This window comes from Pimephales promelas, chromosome 12 (assembly GCF_988280905.1).
Source record: "Pimephales promelas chromosome 12, fPimPro1.hap1.1, whole genome shotgun sequence".
In the NCBI taxonomy this organism is placed as follows: domain Eukaryota; kingdom Metazoa; phylum Chordata; class Actinopteri; order Cypriniformes; family Leuciscidae; genus Pimephales; species Pimephales promelas.
In genome coordinates, this window is record NC_142780.1 from 16453550 (window position 1) to 16475776 (window position 22227).

Consider the following 22227-nt stretch of genomic DNA (forward strand, 5'->3'; position numbering starts at 1 on the left):
ATAGTAAAATAATATTGTTACTATAATCATTGTATCCATTGCCATAATGGCAGTAAGAATTACTGTTATTATACGTGGGCTAAATGTTTTGTATTGCAAAAATAATGGTCAGTTTAAGATTACATAAAACTGCAGATAATTCGATAAGAATGAAATAGTAAAAATATCAATATTTATGATGTACACTACCGTTCAAAAATTTGATTTCAGCAAGATTTTTTAAAAGAATTTAATACTTTTATTTGATCAAAAGGGACAGTGAAAACATGTATAATGTTCTAAAAGAATTTTATTTCAAATAAATCCAATTCTTTTGAACTTTCTAGCCTATTCATCAAAGAAAAAATTATCACAAAATGTCCCAAACATTGATAATAACAAGAAATGTTACTTGTTACATAAAAAAAAAGATTAACATTTAAATTGTAATAATATTTCACAATATGTTTATACCGTATTTTTGATCAAAGAATTGCAGCCTTGGTAAACTAGGCTACTTTCAAAAACATTAAATAAATAAATAAAAAATGAAAAATTTTACCAACCCAAGACCTTTGAATGGTAGTGTATATTTAGTATTATTAACAATGATTATTATTAATGATTATTATTATTATCGATACTTTTAATGTATATATACATTTCTATATATGTATATTGATATATATATATATATATATATATATAATTGAACTCCAGTCTGAACAAAAGCCTTTATGTAAGTTTTATTATAACTTAATCTCCAATTATTGCAGGTTTTTTTTTTTTTTTTTTTTGGATGCTTCTGTGGTGAGCACTTAAATAAGATTGGAATATTTTTTTTTAAACTGTCAGTTTTCAGTTGGCTAATATTATGTACTAGTTTAGTCAAAGGCATACAGTCCCTGTGAGAAGAAGACAGTGCGGCTCTGTTGCTGCAGTACAGTCCCTCTGCTGATAGGGTTTTGGGGGATTTCTCCAAAAATGCAGTCTTGAGCTCAGCCAGCCCCGCTCATCTAAGCCTAAAATATATTTGAAAGACGTGTATTCTATATTTACACAAATTTGAGCAGTAAATGAATTTGAGACTGAACATGAAAAGTCATGCCAAGGCAAACTAAAGGAAAACTTTTCTCTTTTTTCAGGGAACAGATCTGTCATATCCCAAGTACTTGTAAGATAGTGGAGAAAAATAAATATAAAAACTTTGCAATTTTGATTTAGGTTCTATATTATTAGTCAATGCCAACTTATTTCAGCAAAAAATGTTAATCTCAATAGTTTTTCTCCTCGTCCTAAGTCCTGTGTCTTCTCTTCAAGGCACACATAATGAGAAAAAAAATGACACTACCAAATTAATGGGCCACACTATTAGCCATAATGTTCCAAAGCTAGTAACTACATCAACCACCAAAGCTAATGCTGCTTCTTCAAAAAGTAGCAATCAGACTCTTATGTCCACCCCGAAGCCTGCTGTGGATGGTCTCCAGAAATCTGTGCCTTCTCTTTACGTCACACTTGGGGAGAAGAAAAATTCTTCTACTAAATCAAGAGTGAACACTATTAATCTTAATGTTCATAAACCAGTAACCACATTATCAAACTCCAAAATGAAAAACCAAACTCATTCTGCTTCCTCAAAAACTAGTATCATCAGACAGACTGCCCCATCCACTCCAAAGCCTGCTGTTGATGGTGTCCAGAAACCTGGTCCTGCTCTCCCAGGAAAACTTAATGAGAAGAAAAATCATACCGCCAAGTCAAGAGCCCACACAAGTGGTCTTAATGTTCCAAAGCTAGTAACTACAGTATTGAAGACTAAATTGAAAAACCAGACTCATCCTACTTCCTCATTTACGAGCAGCAACAATCAGACTCTTCCATCCCCTACTAAGATTGTTGTGGACGAAAGCTCACTTGGTGTGAAGAAAAATTCCACTTTGAAGTCAACAGATCTAACTATTAAGGTTAATGTGTCAAAGGCAGTGTTAAACACCAAAACGAAAAACCAGACTCAATCTACTCCCTCAAAAATTAGCAACGTTGGTCAGCCTCAAGACATTGCACAGAAACATGTACCTGCTCTTCAGGATCCACTTAGTGAGAAGAAAAATTCTACTGTGAAGTCAACAGCCCGAACTATTAAAGTTGCGACTACGTTATTAAACACCAATATATCCTCAACGTCTAGTAAAGTGAATCAGACTCTCCCATCCTTTAAAAAGCCTGATGTGGACACCATCCAGAAACCTGTGCAAAGTGTAAAGTCACCAGTCAACACTATAAAACCTAATGTTCAGAAACCAGTGACTACATTATTAAAGACCAAAACGAAAGACCAAACTAAATCTACTTCCTCAACAACTAGTAGAGTGAATCAGACTCTCTCATCCTCTTCCAAGCATGATGTGGTCACCGTCCAGAAACCTGTGCAAAGTGTACAAAATCCAATTAGTGAGAAGAAAAATGTCACTATTAAGTCAATCATCAACACTATTAATCTTAATGCTCAGAAACCAGTAACTACATTACTAAAGAACAAAATAAAAAACCAAATTCAATCTACTTCTGCTAAAAACAGTAGCATTGATCCGACTCTTCCAGCTGTAGATGTTGTTCAGAAACCTGTGTCTTCTCTTCCAGCTACATTTGCCGTGAAGAAAAATACTACAACCAAGTCAGTAAGCCACACTATCAATGTTAATCCTTTAAAGCCAGTATTCACAAAAAATAAAAACCAAACTCGTTCTGCTTCCTCAAAACCTAGTAGAAACAATGAAACTCTTTCATCGACACCAAAGTCTGCTGTAGATGTCCAGAAACCTGGCCCATCTCTTCAAGGCACACTTAACAAGAAGAAAAATAAGACCCAAACTATTAGTCATCATTTTCCCAAGCTAACTACATTATTACAAAATCAGACTAACTCTACTTCCTCAAAAATCAATAAGACTCAGTCACTGTCCCAAACTATCAATGTTAATTCATCAAAGTCAACAACTACATCATTAAACACCAAGACAAAAAAACAAACTCATTCTTCCAAAATTAGCAAGGTCAGTCAGACTGATGCATTCACTGCCACGCCTGTTGTAGACGGTGTCCAGAATCCTACTAAAGACAAACCTGCAGAGAGTTCACCAGTTAAAGTAGTCATCGCTGAGGGTTGCGTTCAACGGGAGTCTCACATAGATGCAGGGAACATTACCAAAATACGAGAAACAGAGCTAAGTTTGAATCCAGGATCTCCTCTGGTTATGACTCATCACATCAACCTGGTACAAGGAGACTGCACAGGAGGATGTGAGACGCAGATGGCCGCACTGAAGGACAGAGTTGAGTTTCTAGAGAAAGAGATGTCAGTGATTAAAAAAATGTGTAAGTAAAATGCTGTACTAACAAAATTAAATAAATAAACTGTTGACCATTACTATGGTATTTTAATGGCTCTGGTAGAAAGAAATGTGTAGAGTAATTGTTAGGAAGTGAAACTGGATGGACTGGTTTTAAGTCACACACTGTACCATCTATCTTTAGGTGTCCAGTGCTCAGGAGAGCAGTGCCCTAAAAACTGTAGTGGCCAGGGAAAGTGTGAAGGCGGAAAGTGTGTATGTTTCCAGGGCTTTAGTGGCCTTGACTGCAGTGGAAAAACATGCCCCTCTAACTGCAACAAAAAAGGGACGTGTGTGAAGGGGAAGTGCATGTGTCAGACTGGTTATACAGGCCTAGACTGCAGCAAAGGTAAGTAAAGCATATGAGAGTCAACCACATTTTAAACTTAGAATAGTTCACTACAAAAATGAAATTTGGCCATCATTTACTCACACTCATGTTATGGCAGTCCTTTATGTCTATCTTTAATCTGTAGAACATAAAAGGAAACAGACTGATAGCAGACTGTTTATGCTGTTTCCTTTGGGTGCAGTCTCATTTGGGTTTTGTTGCTGTATTTCCCATGTTTCCCAAGTATTGTGATTAACTGTTCTTTTGGATATTCCTCGACATTGTGCGATTTTTTTACAGCCACGAAACAGTGGCTTTCAAACTCCAAAAGTTGCAGAAAGTATCATAAGTCTTGGGCGCGTGTCCAACCTAACACATTTTTCCAATTGCTTTAAATGGAAGCTCCATTTTTTTTTAAATGCAAAGAGCGCAATGAGGTTGAGATTTTTACTGGTTGCCGAGATTTGAAGAATGTTCACCTTTGGGTAAAACTGGCTCATCACTGTCACTTTTTACCCAGATATATGCATTACCATACCAAACACTTGTCATTACAGAACTACTTTTATCATTTTAAATGGTGCTTTTTATAATGTTAAAGCTCCCAATCCATTTTCATTTTGTGGAGCAGAAACATGATGCCCATTTAATTTTGTGTTTCACAAACAAAAATCATTTTGTCAAAATGTTTTCATTTTGGGATGAGATATTTAAGAATGTATCTAGTCTCACTCTGAATGACTTTTGCTTTTCCTAGGTGTTGACAAAAAGATCCCAGTAACTGTTGAAACTGTGACTACTGTCAAGCCAGACACAAAATCTGTGAAGACAAAGCCAGACAAGAACATTTTTGTGAAAAAGATAGATACAAAGGACCAAAAGAAAGACACCAGAGCTAAGCCAACATTGTCATGTAAAGTTGGCTTGTCCAATGGTACAAAAAGCGACAAGAATATTAAGACTATTGGGCAAGTTCTGCAAAAGTATGAAGGTAAAAGACGTCAGATATCCCAAACGGATGAGAAAGATAATCTTAAAGATGAACCTGTCCATGAGGTTGATGAAACCTCCAAAGTTCTAGAGAACTCGGTTAAAGGCACCAAAGGATCATCTAATGTAACTACATCCTGGACAAAGTTTACTTCAAGAACTGCAGGTGATCGAGGGCTGGAAAGCAACACTAATGTGACACTTACTAGAAAAGACAAGAAGCTATTGCATGGCAATGTAACAATTCTCCAAGCAGAGAAGAATCCTGATAAGCATGTAAATGGGACAAATATTGAATCCAAAACTCATATGAAGCATTTTAACAGAACTAGCAGCAGATTATCAGTCATTGGATCAGTGGAGGTTCATAATATCACTTCTACTGGGTTCATTTTGTCTTGGGAAACTCCTAAAGACGCATTCAAGAACTTCACTGTGACAAGAAGGGAAATCAGTGCAGGAAATGAAGATTCAGAGAAAATTCAGGATGGAGCAGCAGCTGAAAATCTAACAGATGTCCAAAGGCCCGGTTCAAACAGAACTTCAACTAAAGTCCACAGTAACAAACTTGAAGGAAGGACTGTGAAAAAGTTCTCACAAGTTATAGCTGGTACAGCACGGTCGTATCATTTCAAAGGCCTTCAACCTCAAATGCGGTACTCTGTTTCCTTGTTTGGCTCTGGTCTTGGTCTACGGTCCAAAATTCATCGTCTTACATTATCAACTGGTAGGTTTCCCATATTTCCTGCTTTGGTTCACTGCAATAAACACCAGTGAAGAGCATTTACCCTTCTGCGGTGTGCTGGTAGCACTTCCATGAACACATGGGATATAGTACCTTAAATATTGACATTGGCATGACCCATTTATACTATTTTAGTCATAAATACCAGGCATAAGTGACATCAGGAGCACAAAACAGCCTTAGATTTTCTTTGGCTGTCAATTTCCAGTAAAAACTCCTACAATTAATGATGTACTTTATTGGTGAATGGTGCAGTTATTTCAAGAGTGAATTCACCAATTGATTACTTGGATAATAGGGCATATTTATGTAAGAATATAAATATGAATAGAAATTTGGAACTTTTTTTTGGGGGGGGGGGGGGGTTGTTATTATTTTTTTTAAAGATTTATCTTTAGTTATTTTTTTAATGTGATAGGTGATAGTATAGAGTGGACAGGAAGCAAGGTGGGAGAGAGAAGGGGGATGGCATCAGGAAAGGTCTACAAGCTGATATTTGAACTCAGTCGTCCGAACTGCAACAGCGATATATCAGAGGTCTTCCCATGAGACTACTGGCACCGACTGTTTGTTTGTTTGTTTTTTAGCTGCGTTGTTAAAATTCTATATGACATTTTACCGACTTATCTCTTTTTTTTCCAGGACCTGAGTCACCCACTGACCTGATGTTCAGCAATATAACAGAGACTTCTGTTTCAGTCTCCTGGGGAAAACCTAAAAGCATAGTAGCAGAATTTAAAGTCACGTACACCAACATTGTGACTGGTACTGAAAATGTTATCCTGCTTTTATGCTTCAAATATTAAGTGTGTTCACCATAGCTGATGTGCCACAATTAACTGAGTCTGTGATGTGATTTTACAATGCTTTACCCTTTTATGCTGTAGGCCAGAGTGGCTCCATATCGGTTGACTCTCAACTGTCCCATGTTCTCCTGTCTAAGCTCTCTGCTGGCTCCACTTATGATATTACTGTGAGCTCAGTTCTGGAGACACTTAAGAGCGAGCCAATCACAGCCTCCGTCACTACAGGTAAGCACAGTTTTGTTTGTTTTTTACTTGAAATTATGGTTAAACGATTTTCATTTTGATCCGATACCAAAAAGTGAATCAAATAGATAGGGAATAAATAGTTTTTTTTACTAACACATTTTCTTTCCATTTCAAAGCTTATGATACACATACATTTTCATGCTAAATAACTGGTAAAAAAAAAATTAAAGGATCAAGTTTCTAATTAATAGGATTAATCCTCTTGATGAATGTATCGATTCAAGAACAGTCTTCTCATCTCTACTTGATTTTGCAGTCATTGACTTTCACATTTCTCTAAATCCCAGTACCAGACCCTCCTACTGAACTAAACGTGATGAACATCACAGACACTAAAGCTCTGCTAGTATGGAAACCGTCCCAAGCTAAAGTGGACAGCTATATCCTCAGTTATGGAACTACAAAATGTAAGTGCTGTCAAATCTATTAAATGGCTGCTTCTCCACTAAACCATCATGACTTACTTAAGTTGCTTTGCTTTCTAGCTCCTAATGTGACTATTACAGTGACATTATCTGGCAGTACTGTGGAGCATCAGCTCAGAGGACTCCATAGATCTTCTTTGTACATGGTGAAAATCACAAGTCAAGTCAACCGGCTCCAGAGTATCCCAGTCTCTACAACCTTTACAACAGGAAGTGGTGTGTAACTGTCACAATTATGTTTTCTCAACCTTCAAGTAAACCACATGACAGAAAAAAAAAAATAGAAGTAACATGTTATGACTGATAATCACTAAATATCTGTACTACAATATTGTCCAAATACATTTTAAAATATATTTTAAATGCTACAATAAAACGTAGCCACACTGTAAAAAAAAAAAAAAAGAAAGAAAAAGAAAACTTAAAAGTTTAAGGCAACCCCACTTTAAAAAAATATTGTTGGTTTAACTTAAAAAATAAGTAACCTGGTTGCCTTAAATTTTTAAGTTCATTGATATGGAAAAATTGAGTTTACAATGAAGGATATTGATTTAAACATCAGAAACTCAAAATATTATGTTATCTGAACTACATAAATTACCTAAGTTGATTTGACAAAAGAAAAAATATAGTGATTACAAATCATGAAAATATTTTTGCTGGACATTTTTGAGTTTTCTCAACTTCAATAGTTCATTAGTTGTTATTAGTTGTACAAACGTTTTGATGTTAAATAGTTGAATAAACTTTAAAAACATAACTTGTCAAACAAAATGTAAGTTGGATTTTTTTTACAGCATGGCAATGATATAATGTAGGCTAAAAAATTGGAAATTTATTTTTATTTTCTAAATATTATATTTAACAGTATTATTAAAGTATTAGTGCTTTTAAAGATTACATTTGCTGTCATCTATAGTGCGTTTAATTTATCTAAGTGTAAAAATAGCATGCACATTTATTTAAACATCCAAAATCAGCCAATTTCTGTAAAATACAACAATCCTCAGTTTTACTCATTATACAGTCGCACTAATGAAACATCATTATTACAAAGTGCAATTCATGAGTGTGTTTAGAAACAGCCTATCACACAAGTGTGCTCTCTTTAAGAACACTTAAGTGGTATTTTATCTCATTGCTATGTTATCTACAAGTACTGCTTTTTGAAAGTATTCTTTTTGAGATTTGAAGTACACTACAAATGCACATTCAATACTATTAAGCACACTACTTAAAGTCAATACTATAAACTCAAACTACTAACACAAAAGGGAACTTTAATGCACCTAAAATGTACAAAAAAAATGCTCAATTAAAAATCCAGTATCAGCCAATTCTGATAAATTATAAAAATCATCAAATTCACCAAAAAATCCTTAATTTTACTCATTATACAGTCACAGCATGCATTTTGTAAAGCTGTTTTGAAACAATATTGTGAAAAGAGCTATAAATGTATATTGAAATGAATTGAATTAAATTGAACATTTGGTCTGACAAAACTGTGTGATGAACAGACCAAAATTGTATTTATCACTGAAAATCCTCCTGTCGACCAGTAGCTAAATATCCTCTATATGATCTGCAATACCTTATCCCATTTTTCCATGCCTGTGTGATTTCCAGGAGTGAAGCTTCAGGTAGTGACTCCTGTGGTGACCTTTCACTCAGCTTTGATTTCATGGAGGGCTCCCCGTGTGGCTTTCAAAAGTTATAGGCTCACATACCAGCTGAACGAGGAAGTCCAGGTTAATATATCAATCACTCAATGGCACCTCTCAGTCAAATTTGGCAGCCTTTCAACAATTTTCTCTGACCTTTGCTTATGAACAGGAGCTCATTTTAAATCCATCTGTGACGCACTATGAGCTGACTGGACTGGCAGCCTCCTCAAACTATACTGTGAAAATAGAGGGAGAAAGAGATGGACAATACATCAGTTTTGTCTCCACTGAGTTTACCACTGGTGCGTAATGATCTGTTTCTTACCTTTCACCCCTCATTGCGTTCTATCTCTAAGAGATTTGATTTCCTCTCCTCTGCCCCTGTAGCTATGCTCCCGCACCCATACCCCAAAGACTGCTCAGACGTACAGATCAACGGGATGAAGGAGTCAGGAGAGGCTGAGATCTACCTTGAAGGGAAGGATGGAGAGCCAGTCTGGGTCTACTGTGACATGGAGACTGATGGAGGAGGCTGGACAGTAAGAAACAAAAGCCTGGATTGAGACCTCTAATACACTTACAGCTTTCCCCATGAAACTGCTGTTGGAGTGTGAAATATTTCATATTTAAATCCTTTTTAAAACAGCCAATAGATTCGGTTTAAGTCACAGCCTTGAAGAGTAACTTGCCTGATTTCATGGACAAAACAATGAAGTAAATGTACATATGCTATACCCTTTGACAAAGAAGTACACTTTATCACACTTTTTCAAAAGAGTACTTATTATGTAAGGTAAGTATATGCCATAATAATTATTCCCTGAACACTGACCTCTCTACAATATACTTTAAAAGAAACGTAAGTGTGACCTGAATGTAATTTTTTTACACTTAATTGCATGATAATTGCAATTAATTGAAAATTAATTATAGTTTAAATTTATATTAGATGCAATTAGATGAGTTTTTTATCTCTACATGTAATTTCAATAAAAAATGTCTTTTATATTTTTATTTCTGAACTATACAGTTGCTTATCACAATTTTATGGAATTATGCGATATTTAACTGTATAACAGAAATTCCCAACCAGGGACAGGAGTTGAAAATTAGCATCAGCTATAAACTATATATGCTGCGCATTAGTCACAGGCTTTGTATTGTAACTATGTTTGACTGTATGGTCTCTGTTAAATAAATAATTAAATAAATATACAAAAATATATGTTTTTTTTGTTGTTGTTGTTTACTTGAAAAAGACTTTGTTGTTTTGCAAATGCAGGTGTTCCAGAGGAGAAGGGATGGATCTACTGATTTCTTCAGGAGCTGGAGAGATTACAGCAAAGGCTTTGGTCTCCTGAGTGGGGAATTCTGGCTGGGTGAGATTTCCCACAGTGATTGTATTTTTTTTTAGAAACAAAAAACTATTTTCAATTTAAACAATACTTGAGGTTTCCACCTAAAGACAATCAGTTTAGAATATCAAATAGTTTTATTTTGTTGGGTTTTTTTATTAGCACTTGTATTTTTTTTTACATTTTGCCCCATCTCTCCATAGGAAATGACATCCTTCACACTCTCACCAGTCTTGCTCCAATGAGCTTGCGAATTGACCTGCGTTCAGGAAATGACACAGCCTTTGCTCATTATGCCAACTTCAACGTTAACTCAGAGGCTAATCACTATGCAATCGAGCTGTCTGGATACTTTGGTACAGCTGGTAAGAGAAAAAGATCATGCTGTGTAAAAAATCTTTTTGTGAGACTATATTCTGATAGCTAAATTCTTTCTTTTTCCAGGTGATTCAATGACATATCACAATGGCCGTCCGTTCTCTACGAAAGACAAAGACCCAAACACCCTGAGTATCCATTGCGCTAAGGCCTACATGGGAGGCTGGTGGTATAAAAACTGTTACAAGGCAAACCTTAATGGTCTCTATGCCTCCTACTCAGACAACAAGGTAGTACATCAGCAAATAGCGTTTCTGTATTCATTAATCTTAGGTTTTCAAGGGATACTCCTATGTTTTTTTTTTTCATATTAAACTATGTTATTCCCTTAACTAAGACGAGTTGATAGATACCTCTGTCGTCTCAGTGCGCTCACTCAATCGCTGTGGCACACGAGACACTTTGATAGCACTTAACTAGCCCAGTTCATTCAATAGAGGCCAAGCAGAGAAGCGACCAAACACCTCCACGTATTGTATGGCGGAATACCACAGCAAGTGCTTGGGAGCATTTCGACTCGGCGCAGTAATATCATCACTCGTGAATAGTCCTCTCCCCCCTCTCACTCTCCAGTTTGATGATATTACTGCACCGAGTCCATATGCGCCAAGTCAAAGTGCTCCCAAGCACTTGCAGTGGTATTCCGCCATACAATATATAGTTATCCACTTTACACACTTAGAAAAGCGCAACGTTTTATTTTGTGTCACCGTCCTAGGTCGAGTTACACTACTTGTGTAACTGTATTTAAATAGGGAAAACGTGGAGATATTTGGTCGCTTCTCTGCTTGGCCTCTATTGAATGAACTGGGTTAAGTGCGATCAAAGTGTCTCGCGTGCCACAGCGATTGAGTGCACGCACTGAGACGACAGAGGTGTGTATCGACTCGTCTTTGTTAAGGCAATAACATAGTTTAATATGAAAAAACGATGGAGTATCCCTTTAAGTACAATGTTAAGAGCACCAAACTATAGCCATTGTAGGGATACCGATTGAGCTTGAGTCTCATATTGTCTCTCATTAGTGCAGATTTCTGAGTATGTTCTTCTTTTCTCTAAGGGTGTGGTGTGGATAGACTGGAAGGGCAAGGATGCGTCCCTCCCATTTACTGAGATGAAGCTTCGACCCTCCTATTTCAGTCAAACGATCCCAACAACCCAGGGTTAAAACTGCACAGTGAAGAGTGCACATAGCGCAAATACACTGTACAAACCTCTACACACTGCTACTTCAGTATTGTATATTTACCAACATACACACACAACAAAAACTGTAAAGAAATCTGATGGCAGCTTTGCAAAGAACATATCACAACCTCCAGCCAATCACAACAACTTTTTTTAAGTTAATATGAAGTTTTTTAAAAATGTTATGTAGGATTATAGTATGCATGTGTTGATGTACTTGTGTTAATGGTGGTTCATCGTTGATATTAACATTTCCGCTACTGGAATAACTGCACTGTCTTGCTCTATTGGTACTATTGGACTGGTTTAGAATTCCTCTCTATGAATTTGTTTTACTTTTTATGTTCAACATATTTAGACAAAATCAATAAAACAAAGTGCTAGAGTTTTTGTACATTATTCTTAATATTTCTTATTATTATACTTACTGAATCTGCATATGTTCATAAAGATTCTATGTATTAGTGCACATGGACCCATCAGTGAATTATTACAGCATAGCTTTTCTTTACAGGCACATCATTTTCCAAAAATCCTTTTCCAAATGTCTTTGTTCAGTTCTGCTAAACTGCCAGTTGAAGCAGACTGGTTTACAGTAATTCCTGTGAGGGCTGAAGGCTTAGATTGTGGTTTGGCTATAGACTTGATTCCGCCATACCTGACACTATACTTCTTTGACTGGTTTTTCAGGGTGGTAACTGTATTTCAGTATATTCCTGAGCTTCTGCTGAATCACTGCTTTATTTGCAATGAATGGGGCCTTTCCTAACGCCTCGTGGCAATATATCAGCATGGAGCTCGGCAGTAAAGGATATACAATCGCATGCACAGTTGCACTTAGTGTTAGAGTCCACTGTTTATATACTTCCTTTTTTTACTAAATAGAAACTTTGTTGGTCATAAACCCATAGGCACTTGATATCATGCAATATCATTCATCAAATCGTCATGTTAGAGGTTCATTCTTCTTGCTTTGAGAGTACATTGAGATGAAGGTCAGGATAATATTTACCTATCCTTGATGAGAGGATACTTTGAGAAACAACACTCAATCATGTGGATTGGAGCAGGGTTGGAGGAGGAATATAATAAAAGGGGGAGAGTAAACGAAAAGCTTTCAGAAAGTGTCTAGACTCAATAAAGAATCAACAGCATGTGTATCTCAGCAGTGAGTGTGCTTCTGTTACTATTCATTTTGTGGATGCTTGTGGTCCAGCTCTGTAGACAGACTGACAGGCAAAGTGACAGAGGTGCCAAAGCAAGCAACAAACCAGAAGGTAGGAGGTTTGATTCACATTAGAGCTGTGGAGGCGTAGATTTTTCCATTGATAACTTGAATAGCAGAAAAGTGAAGAAGGAGATTATTGGTGGGTGATATAACCAAAATTGGTAACACTTTCGAATACGGATCCTTCGTTAATGAATAACTACACAAGAACCAATGAGTAACACAATATTAAAAATATAGTGACTATTATTAACTAACAAGAAACTATGATTAGCGATCAGTAGTACTAAGTAGTACTTCCAGCCCGAACACACGACCAAGTCGTACGAATTCGACGAATGATTAAAAAGTGGCTAATTCGTAACAATTCATACGACCTCACTCGTGCGAATTAATACGATTTTGCTAAATCGTACATATTTTACGAGTTGGCCAATTCGTATGAATTCATACGAATGATCTACCCCTTACCCAGCCCCTAAACCTAACCATCACGTGGGTTTAGACAAATCGTACGTATTAGTACGAGTGAGGTCGTACGAATTAGTACGAATTAGCCACTTTTTAATCATGCGTCGAATTCGTACGAATTGGTCGTGAGATAGTGTTGAGTACTTCACTATTAACTAATCAATAACTACTATTTTTAATGCTTCCCAGAGAACTACCGAAACATTTTCATAATTCATGCAAAACTAATCAATAACCAACAGGACAAAATGACTAGCACTACATTAACATTTTAACTGCTACTGTAAACGAATACACAAATGTTGTTTACATTCAATATGTAATAGCATAGCAGACTTATGATTTGGGAAAGCTGTTAATAATTGGCCTATACTGTATATTTATCAAGTAAATAATTTGAAAGAAATGGATTTTTAAATGCAGTTGTCGGGACCTACTTGTCTTGTGGCCAATTTTCCGGCATTGAATCACTAGAGTCATGGTGAGTACTGGGACATATTGAGTCAGCCACTCAAAAACCATATACAGGTATTTTATTGTTTAACCTACCTCCCAAAAAAATGTTTTTATGTACATCTCCCAGGTCTATATATGAAGAGTTCAGATGCAAAAGCCTCTAAATGCCATTTGAAATTTTCTTCTTTAATGACGATTTTTATCAAACTTGTATATTTAAGTTCAGTAATTTCACTTAAATAACAATTAATAGGTAATTATCATTGCCATTTAAGTGAAATCACTGAACTTAAATATACAAGTTTGATAAAAATCGTCATTAAAGAAGAAAATTTCAAATGGCATTTAGAGGCTTTTGCATCTGAACTCTTCATATATATATATATATATATATATATATATATATGTGTGTGTGTGTGTGTGTGTGTGTGTGTGTGCGTGTGTGTGTGTGTGTGTGTGTGTGTGTGTGTGTGTGTGTGTGTGTGTGTGTGTGTGCATATCTTGAGTGATTAGAATTCTATGCTTTATTGGCTTTTCATTAGTAACTACTCGAATCATGGTAACAAACTAGTAATCTTGAGTGTACATCTACTTCTATGGGAATTACTAATTATTTGGATCCGTATTATACAGTGAAGATTATGGGAACTAATGACTCAAGTGTTACTACATACTTCTAAAGAAATTATCAAACTTTAATTTAAGAAAAAAGTATAGGCCTACTACAAAAAACGCTTGAAATGACTTTTGTGTTTGGTTGCACAAATCATGACTAGATCATGTAGTAACACTTGAGTCATTACTAGTTAGTTCCAATGATCTTCACTTTAGAATAAGGATCCAAATAATGAATTACCATATAGTACCACTTTCATCTGTGCACTATTACTTACTAATTCATTAATCAGTGTTTCTTTTTAGTTAATAGTAGTTGATTGTTAATAAACTTTTTCAGTAGTTTTCTGGGAAGCATTAAAAAAGTAGTAGTTATTGATTAGTTAATCTTAAATTAGTGAATCTGTGCGCTATTATTTTCTACTTTTGTTTTGTTTGAGTTTATTGTTAGTTAACAATAGTTACTAGATTGTTAATATTGTGTTACTCATTGGTTCTTGTGAACTTATTCATTAACGAAGGAACCGTATTCTAAAGTGTTTCCCCAAAATCTAATATCACGATATCAGATAATAGGTATTATAATAGTTATAATAAGGTTTTTATGATTTCAAAATGTTTAATACCATTGACATTTTGGATCCAATATACTCGTGTGTTTTCTTTCTCAACTGTTTACGTTCACTGAAAACATAAATTACTGTTTAATTGCAAAGACAGGGTCACTTTGACACAAAAGTATGTGTATTTAGTAGGCAAAAAGTACTCAGTTCCGTTCCGTGCGCTTCATGAGAAGTGGCTTCATGTGTGCACGTCTCTAACACAGTGATGATAAACAGTCTCTCTGACAGCACGCACATATATCTATATGTCTTTCGCTGCTTACTTAATCAATAGTTTTTAACTCGCAATACTTAAAAACGCATGCAAACGACAAGCTTCCGTGACTGTGTAGCACAGAAACGTCAAGTAAGCGTAACCACGACAGAGATGATTGTCCAAAATCTCTGGTTAACAAATTTCTACTGATTAATCGTGTCTAACGGTATATCGCCCACCCCTAAAGGAGATTGCGAAATTCAACAGCTCTGCTCCGTTTTGATATGTACTTGTCTTTCCACTGGCCTAGCTGCTGCACCCAAACTCCTACATTCCCTCTCTAAGCCCTTCCTTCCTCTTTCTACCACTCTTCCTGGTCCATTCTCTCTCCCTCTACTGGGCAATATGCTGGATCTCGCTCAAGATCATCTGCCCATCCACTTGACTGCACTGGCACATCGCTATGGAAATATCTATCGGCTCAACTGTGGCAGCACAAGTAATTCATCTTTTTATTTGATCTTCATATGTTAGTAAAACTCATGAACTATGAACCACAACAAAATCCAATGTAGAATTGTACACAATTCATCAATTTTGACAACACATTCTCATCCCAAGACGTCATCTAGCTGACGCTTTTGACCATACGTCAACATCCGACGTTTTAGGGCACCCTTTAACAGCAGTTAGATGACGCTATAGGGTGTCATCTAACTGACGCTTTACCTTTACCTTTTAGGTCTGGGGTAGGGTTAGGGTTAGATAGCGTCATCCAACTGACGTTAAAGGGTGCTCTAAAACATCGGATGTCGACGTATGGTCCAAAGCGTCCGTTAGATGACGTCTTGGGATGAGAACGGGCTGATTTTGAATCATTTTGAACATTTAAACATTTATATTTACAATAAAAAAGAAAGGAAAAAAATAAACAACAGAGCAATGGAAATGCATTTTGTTTTTGAGGAAAGGTTTCCGGGGTAGGTCATTCGTACGATTTAGCAAAAATCGTACTAATTCGTACGAGTGAGGTCGTACGAATCGTTACGAATTAGCCATCTCGTAAAATTCATACGAAGTCTCGTGAGATCGGGTTGGATAAGCATGTAGGCTATTCGTAGCTAACAAATCAACCCGGTCTCATCCCAAGACGTCATATAACTGACGTTTTGGGACGTCTTTTGACCATACGTCAATTTTCGCCTTTTTAGGGCCCCCTTAAACGTCGGTAGATGAGGTTATGGGATCCTAACTCTACCCCAGACCTAAACCTAACCCTAAACCTAACCTGTCACCTAACTGACGTTGAAGGTAAAGCGTCAGTTGTATGACGGCCCGGGATCACCATCTACCGACGTTTAAGGGGGCCCTAAAAAGGCGGATATTGACGTATGGTCAAAAGACGTCCCAAGACGTCAGTTATATGACTTTTTGGGATGAGACTGTGTTAAACAAATAAAGTGTAGCATACATGTGGTACAAGTAAAAAGTAAACTGAGAGCAATTCTTCTTGTGTATGTGTGCTTTTATTTATTAGACAAGAAAGATACATTCTCCAGTCTTATTTTTTTTCATAGTTTTTCTATAGTTGTTAATTATTAGTGAAAGCTACAATGGCAAACATTCAGACATGAGTCAATTATGTAATGATGGTGTATGTTAACCAGAAACATTATTTTTCAGTGTTATTATTATGTAAAAACCAAAACAAAGGTTTGGTATTTTAATTGTAACATTTAAATGTGATTTATTTATTGCTGTTCCATAACAATCTTATGATTCATAATTGTTTTACCATTTACTTTTTTATCATCAATAACAAAATATAACATAGGAGTAAAAAAAAAAAAATCCGACCACTGCATTGTTGCAACTGTTGCAACCATTGTTACATTAGTCCCTTATGTCATTAACAATCTCTTTTCATGTCCTTTATCAGCCATGGTGATATTAAACAGTAGTGAGATTATCCGCGAGGCTCTGATTAAAAAATGGTCTGACTTTGCTGGGAGGCCTCATTCATACACAGGTAACTGCTAGCCCAGCAGTCATTTGATTATCTTTTCAAAAAGACTGCCTATGTATCATATCTCATATGTGTTTGGTCTTGTACTCCACTCCTAGCTGATATAGTGTCAGGTGGAGGACGAACCATTTCTTTGGGTGATTTCAGTGAGGAATGGAAGGCGCATAGACGTGTGATACATAGTGCTCTGCAGCGCTGCACGACTGATTCCCTGCACTCTGTCATAGAAAATCAAGCACGCCATCTCTGTCAGGTATAGGGTAGATACATACACACAGGCTGCATTTCAGTCCAATTTTATATGCCCTTCCCTCCCTAAATTTCCTCCGTCTCACTCACTCGGATGCATGACATTGCTTACGTTGTTTGAGTGCCCACTGCTGGTGGAACCCTTACAATATGTTTAAATGGAACGCACTAAGCCCTTGATCACTTGAATCACTGATTTATTAATTACATTTTTCTATGTATGCTTGGGCTGTTGGAGAAAATTACAAAAATTGCACCAATGAAAATGATAACAATACAATAAACTATAACAGTCAGCTTAAAGTAGCTACAAGCATTATGCGGTTAAATGTCAAACAACTCCAATTCCATGTACTAGAGCTGTGTGGGGTGGGGGTTAAAGCACAATCTGCTGTGATGTCTCAATCGTGTTGCATTGTGGTCTGTGGATCTGCCTGAACTGTATTGAGTAGACTCGCTCCCTCTGTTAAAATCAAGGGGTGGAGGAGGGTCTGTCCAAATAAACTTCCCACAACCACTTAAAGAAGTTGAATGCACTTCAAAATTGAAATTCACTCAAAAGGGAAGCGATTAAAGTTGCGAGTGTGTCTAAAAGTGGAGTTAAACACGTCACACACTGATACAAACTTCATCATGACAGACTTCAGTTTCCAGGTCATGGGTCAAGCACAAAAGAGCAAGAAAAGGAGAATGCAGAATTCTGGAAATGAGAAGCACCCTTTGACACGCGCACACACACACACACACACGTTGGGTTACTGTATGTTTTATGGGGAATTTCTATAAACATAATGATTTTTTAGACTGAATATTCTGTATATTCTGTCCCATAGCTCTAACCCTGTACACAACCCTCATAAAAAACTTTCTGCATTTTTACATTAAAAAAGAAATAAATAAATATTTTAGTATGACTTATAATCACCATAAAATGACCACACAAGGTCAAAATTGTCATGTTTTACTAGAGTCATCACAACACAGGGTTTACTCAGACCACGCACATATACTTAACTATCAAATACTGTAACATGGTTATGTTTTAGAAAAAAAATGGGGAAAAAACAATGGGGGAGTGGGTGTCTAAGATAAAAACATTGTAAAATGCTGAATTTTTAACGTTTAAAATAATTATAAATACCACACTTATACAGATTACTCCCTTAAACAAAAACGTTGTGTGGTTTTGAAACAGGTGTTGCGGGACTACAAAGGAAAAGCAGTGGATTTATCTGAAGATTTTACAGTGGCCGCGAGTAATGTCATCACAACACTAACCTTTGGCAAAACTGTAAATGATGTTTAAAAGTTATTCCACACAATATACAATTTATGTGTCCTCAAATTCATGGTCTCACTCCCACTGAAACCTCCTGCTGCCTCTCTTTGAGACAGTATGATAAGAGTTCAGAAGAGTTGCAGAAGCTGCAGGACTGTCTGAATAAGATTGTGTCTCTTTGGGGTTCACCCTGGATCTCAGCACTGGACTCCTTCCCTCTGCTCAGGGTAACACGTTTGATTTTAACCCCCAAGTTGCTGGATGTTAGAATTGTTTTGAACCTATTTTGCATTTCATTTGCACCCTTTTTTTCCTCATAGAAATTACCCAACCCCCCATTCTCTCGTCTCATGAAGGAGGTAGCCAGACGTGATGAACTGATAAGGAAACACATAGAGGAGTTTAAGGTAAGAATGAATGCTCAAAAGATTAATAAAATGATCAAACATAGTTAACTAAAATGTTCTATGTACTAACCGAGTGACATGTGCAGAGAAGTGACCATAAAGAAGGCGACACACTGACTTCTTCACTTCTGCAGTGCCTCGAACCACCACAAGGAGCAGCAAATCAAATGGTGAGCAATGGAACATGTTTTGTTTGGAGATTCCTGGACCAAAGTTTCCCAAACTGGAGAACTCAAAACACTGAAAAAAATACTTTAATGTATAATGCTTTACTCTATGAAAGAGAACTGAGTTGTTAGCTTCTTTTGTTTTTAATGTTGATAAAAATAAGGGAATAACTAAATCAGTCAAATAACTGAAATTTCCTTTCTTTAACCGATTCAACACAGTATAGTAAAAAAAAATAAAAAATACAGTATTCTTCAAGCTGTTCCATTTAAATGTAAACAAACAGACATCTAGAGGTTTTGCAGACAAAATCCAGTCATTTCAATTGAAATCTCCACAATTAGGTGTTTGGCATGGAGGCAAAAAAAATGGTATAATGAATCCAATATTGTTAACCAAAATATTGCTGTCTCCTATATTTAGACTCTGACAAACACTCATGTGCACATGACTATAGTGGATCTGCTAATTGGAGGGACAGAAACTACTGCTGCCCTGCTCAACTGGACTGTGGCCTTCCTTTTATATAGGCCTGAGGTACCTATTGTTTTCTGCAGTCTATTTAAATGTCTTCTATCTACAAGCAATCGTGGTCCTAGAGGGTCAATGGCCTGCAGAGTTTAGCTCCAACTTGCCCTAACATACCTGCCTGAAAGTTCCTAGTTATCCTGAAGACCTTGGAAGATTGGAAACCCCTGATCTACAGGTCTATAAACAAACATTCTCAGCACAAAGTATTTCCATTCTCTCACCATCCAGGTTCAGAATAAAGTGTACGAGGAGCTGTGTGGTGTGCTGGATGTGCGGTACCCCCAATACAGCGACCGTCACAGACTGCCGTATCTGTGTGCTCTGATCAATGAGATGTTGAGACTACGACCTGTAGCTCCCCTAGCCGTGCCTCACAGAGCCATACGAAACAGCAGGTGAGCATCAAGTGAGATCAGTACTGTGATTACACATAATTAGGCTGCATCCAAAACCGCATACTTTACTGCTATTCAATGGCGAAAACTATGTGACAAAAGGATGTCCGAATTCACAGTACTCAAGGCAAAATGTACCCGAATGACATACTATTCGGGGTGAGATTCTGCATACGATGGACACTTTTATTGTCCCATGAGGGCACAGGAGAGGATTTGTGAATGGCAGTGAAGCAACACCAGAGATTGTCTTATATTAGAGAAATGAGAGGGTCGTTATCTCTTACCATTGGAGGAAGCATAACGGCTAACTTGGATCACATGAGGCAACTCAGCCTATCGTGTAATGGTAGTGACATCTGAGCCCGCAGTTCAAAATTCTGTGACAGTACAGTTTACCTTAAACAGTTTCATGTGGATTATTAGCGGATTGGTTTTATGAATCTATGTCTGTGAATCTGTGTTAGTAAAGTTAGTATACTGGATTGTTTGTGGAATGTTTTACTGTGGGAAAAGTGTTATCTAGCTGCAACGTGCTAGTAAAAAAAAGACTGCATTTAAGATTACACTAAAAACCTAGTTGAAATTTAATACATATTTGATTCATTCAAATTGTGTGTATTTTTTACCATAATTCATTAAAAAGTGTTGTATCATCATTAGGTCACGCTCAGACACAGGTTACTGGTAACAATAAACGGGAACAGACCAAGAATAACTGAACAGAAGGAGACTAAATACAGATACAAATAAACACTTAAATACAGATACAAATAAACACTAATGAGGTGAGGAAAGATGACACAGTTGATGATGACGAAGAACAGGTGGGTGATTGAAGGAGTTAGTTCAGGAGGATTCTGGGAAGTGTAGTGAAGAGGAAGACAGGATGGTGCAGCTGATGAGTGTGACTTTACAATTCAAATCTTATATCTGGTAAAACCTGAAAGCCAAAGAAAGAAAACATTGGGGTTTTTTTTGTTCGTTTGTTTTTTTTTTTTTACTTTCTTTAGTTTAGACAATATACAATATCACTCAATATAACTATTAAAATACTATGGTGTTAAGGAACTTTTCCATGAGTATATGGGCCCTTAAATCACATTCGGTCTATTGTGTGTGCATGAGTGGGAGTATGAGCGAGAGCATGGCTGCAGTTCACTTAACTGCCACCAGTGTCGCTATTAATAAAGGTTTCTGATTGTTCATTTAGCCCTTTAAATGTTCACTCAGATTCTTGAAAGAAATTCATACAGTCCTCTGTTTAGTATTGCAGGCCATTTCATCCCCAAGAATACAATAATCATCCCTAATCTGTATGGTGCCCACCATGATCCAGACGTTTGGAATGATCCATACAGTTTCAAACCAGGTAAAAAACCACACAAGTTCTCAGACCTATTATGTAATTTGCATATTTACACACACAATGCAGTGCTCATTAACCGTGACAGTCAATATGATTTATTTTAGAACGCTTTTTGGAAGGTGGTGGCGGGTCTCTTCGTGCCCTGATTCCTTTTGGAGGAGGAGCTCGACTGTGCCTGGGAGAGGCGGTAGCCAAAATGGAGATGTTTCTCTTCACGGCTTATCTGCTGCGAGACTTTCAGTTCCTGCCTGCCAGTAAAGAAGAGCCTCTGCCTGACCTGCGAGGCGTCGCCAGTGTGGTGCTTAAAGTCAAACCATACACAATTATAGCACACCCAAGAGAACAGTAACTGATTATGAATAGTGTCGCGGGAATGAGTTCTAAAACCCACAAGCATTTTTGATCTTCAGTTTTTTAATCAACCCGATGTCAAGGTTTTTTTTAATGGGTTAGCACAAGCTCGATATACTTTCCTGTTTTATTATTATTTTTAAGATTTTACGTGACTTGTAAAACAAGTGCAAATGGGACTACAGAGGTTGTCAGAGATATTAAACGCCAAACAGAAATAATTGTCTATTAGCTTTTTCTACAGCCTTCTGTTTGTACAGTAGCCTACTTGTGATCTTTATTAAACTTTTCTAACTTAAAAGTCCAACTTGTAGATTTTAAACAAAGAGTTGTTGGAAGCTTAGTGATGGTGACATTGAAG

At 36.7% G+C, this 22227-nt stretch overlaps 2 protein-coding genes across 2 annotated transcripts; both read left to right on the forward strand.

Moving 5' to 3' along the window:
- Positions 1 to 792: 792 nt before the first annotated feature.
- tnxba (tenascin XBa) lies at positions 793 to 11883 on the forward strand. Its single transcript, XM_039674920.2, has 14 exons — positions 793 to 3357; positions 3517 to 3720; positions 4460 to 5419; positions 6080 to 6202; positions 6325 to 6468; positions 6777 to 6896; positions 6975 to 7130; positions 8544 to 8665; positions 8751 to 8883; positions 8969 to 9120; positions 9864 to 9960; positions 10140 to 10301; positions 10381 to 10544; positions 11375 to 11883. Exons 1-14 carry the CDS (start codon positions 1245 to 1247, stop codon positions 11480 to 11482), a joined length of 4758 nt encoding a protein of 1585 aa, XP_039530854.2. The 5' UTR covers positions 793 to 1244; the 3' UTR covers positions 11483 to 11883.
- Positions 11884 to 12655: 772 nt separating this feature from the next.
- On the forward strand, positions 12656 to 22181 carry cyp21a2 (cytochrome P450 family 21 subfamily A member 2). The gene is made up of 12 exons (XM_039674922.2): positions 12656 to 12779; positions 15402 to 15590; positions 17031 to 17120; positions 17216 to 17370; positions 18562 to 18657; positions 18762 to 18872; positions 18966 to 19052; positions 19139 to 19222; positions 19644 to 19757; positions 19980 to 20146; positions 21415 to 21518; positions 21620 to 22181. Exons 1-12 carry the CDS (start codon positions 12656 to 12658, stop codon positions 21862 to 21864), a joined length of 1566 nt encoding a protein of 521 aa, XP_039530856.2. The 3' UTR covers positions 21865 to 22181.
- Positions 22182 to 22227: the final 46 nt, after the last annotated feature.

Excerpts from the sequence above, each read along its gene's own strand:
- tnxba (XM_039674920.2), top strand. The coding sequence starts at position 1,245 with ATGTTAATCTCAATAGTTTTTCTCCTCGTCCTAAGTCCTGTGTCTTCT. Across the intron at positions 5,420-6,079 it reads TCGTCTTACATTATCAACTG|GACCTGAGTCACCCACTGAC; the intron begins GTAGGTTTCCCA and ends TTTTTTTTCCAG. Across the intron at positions 10,302-10,380 it reads TGGATACTTTGGTACAGCTG|GTGATTCAATGACATATCAC; the intron begins GTAAGAGAAAAA and ends TTCTTTTTCCAG.
- cyp21a2 (XM_039674922.2), top strand. The coding sequence starts at position 12,656 with ATGTGTATCTCAGCAGTGAGTGTGCTTCTGTTACTATTCATTTTGTGG. Across the intron at positions 19,053-19,138 it reads AACACATAGAGGAGTTTAAG|AGAAGTGACCATAAAGAAGG; the intron begins GTAAGAATGAAT and ends TGACATGTGCAG. Across the intron at positions 20,147-21,414 it reads AGAGCCATACGAAACAGCAG|TATTGCAGGCCATTTCATCC; the intron begins GTGAGCATCAAG and ends TCCTCTGTTTAG.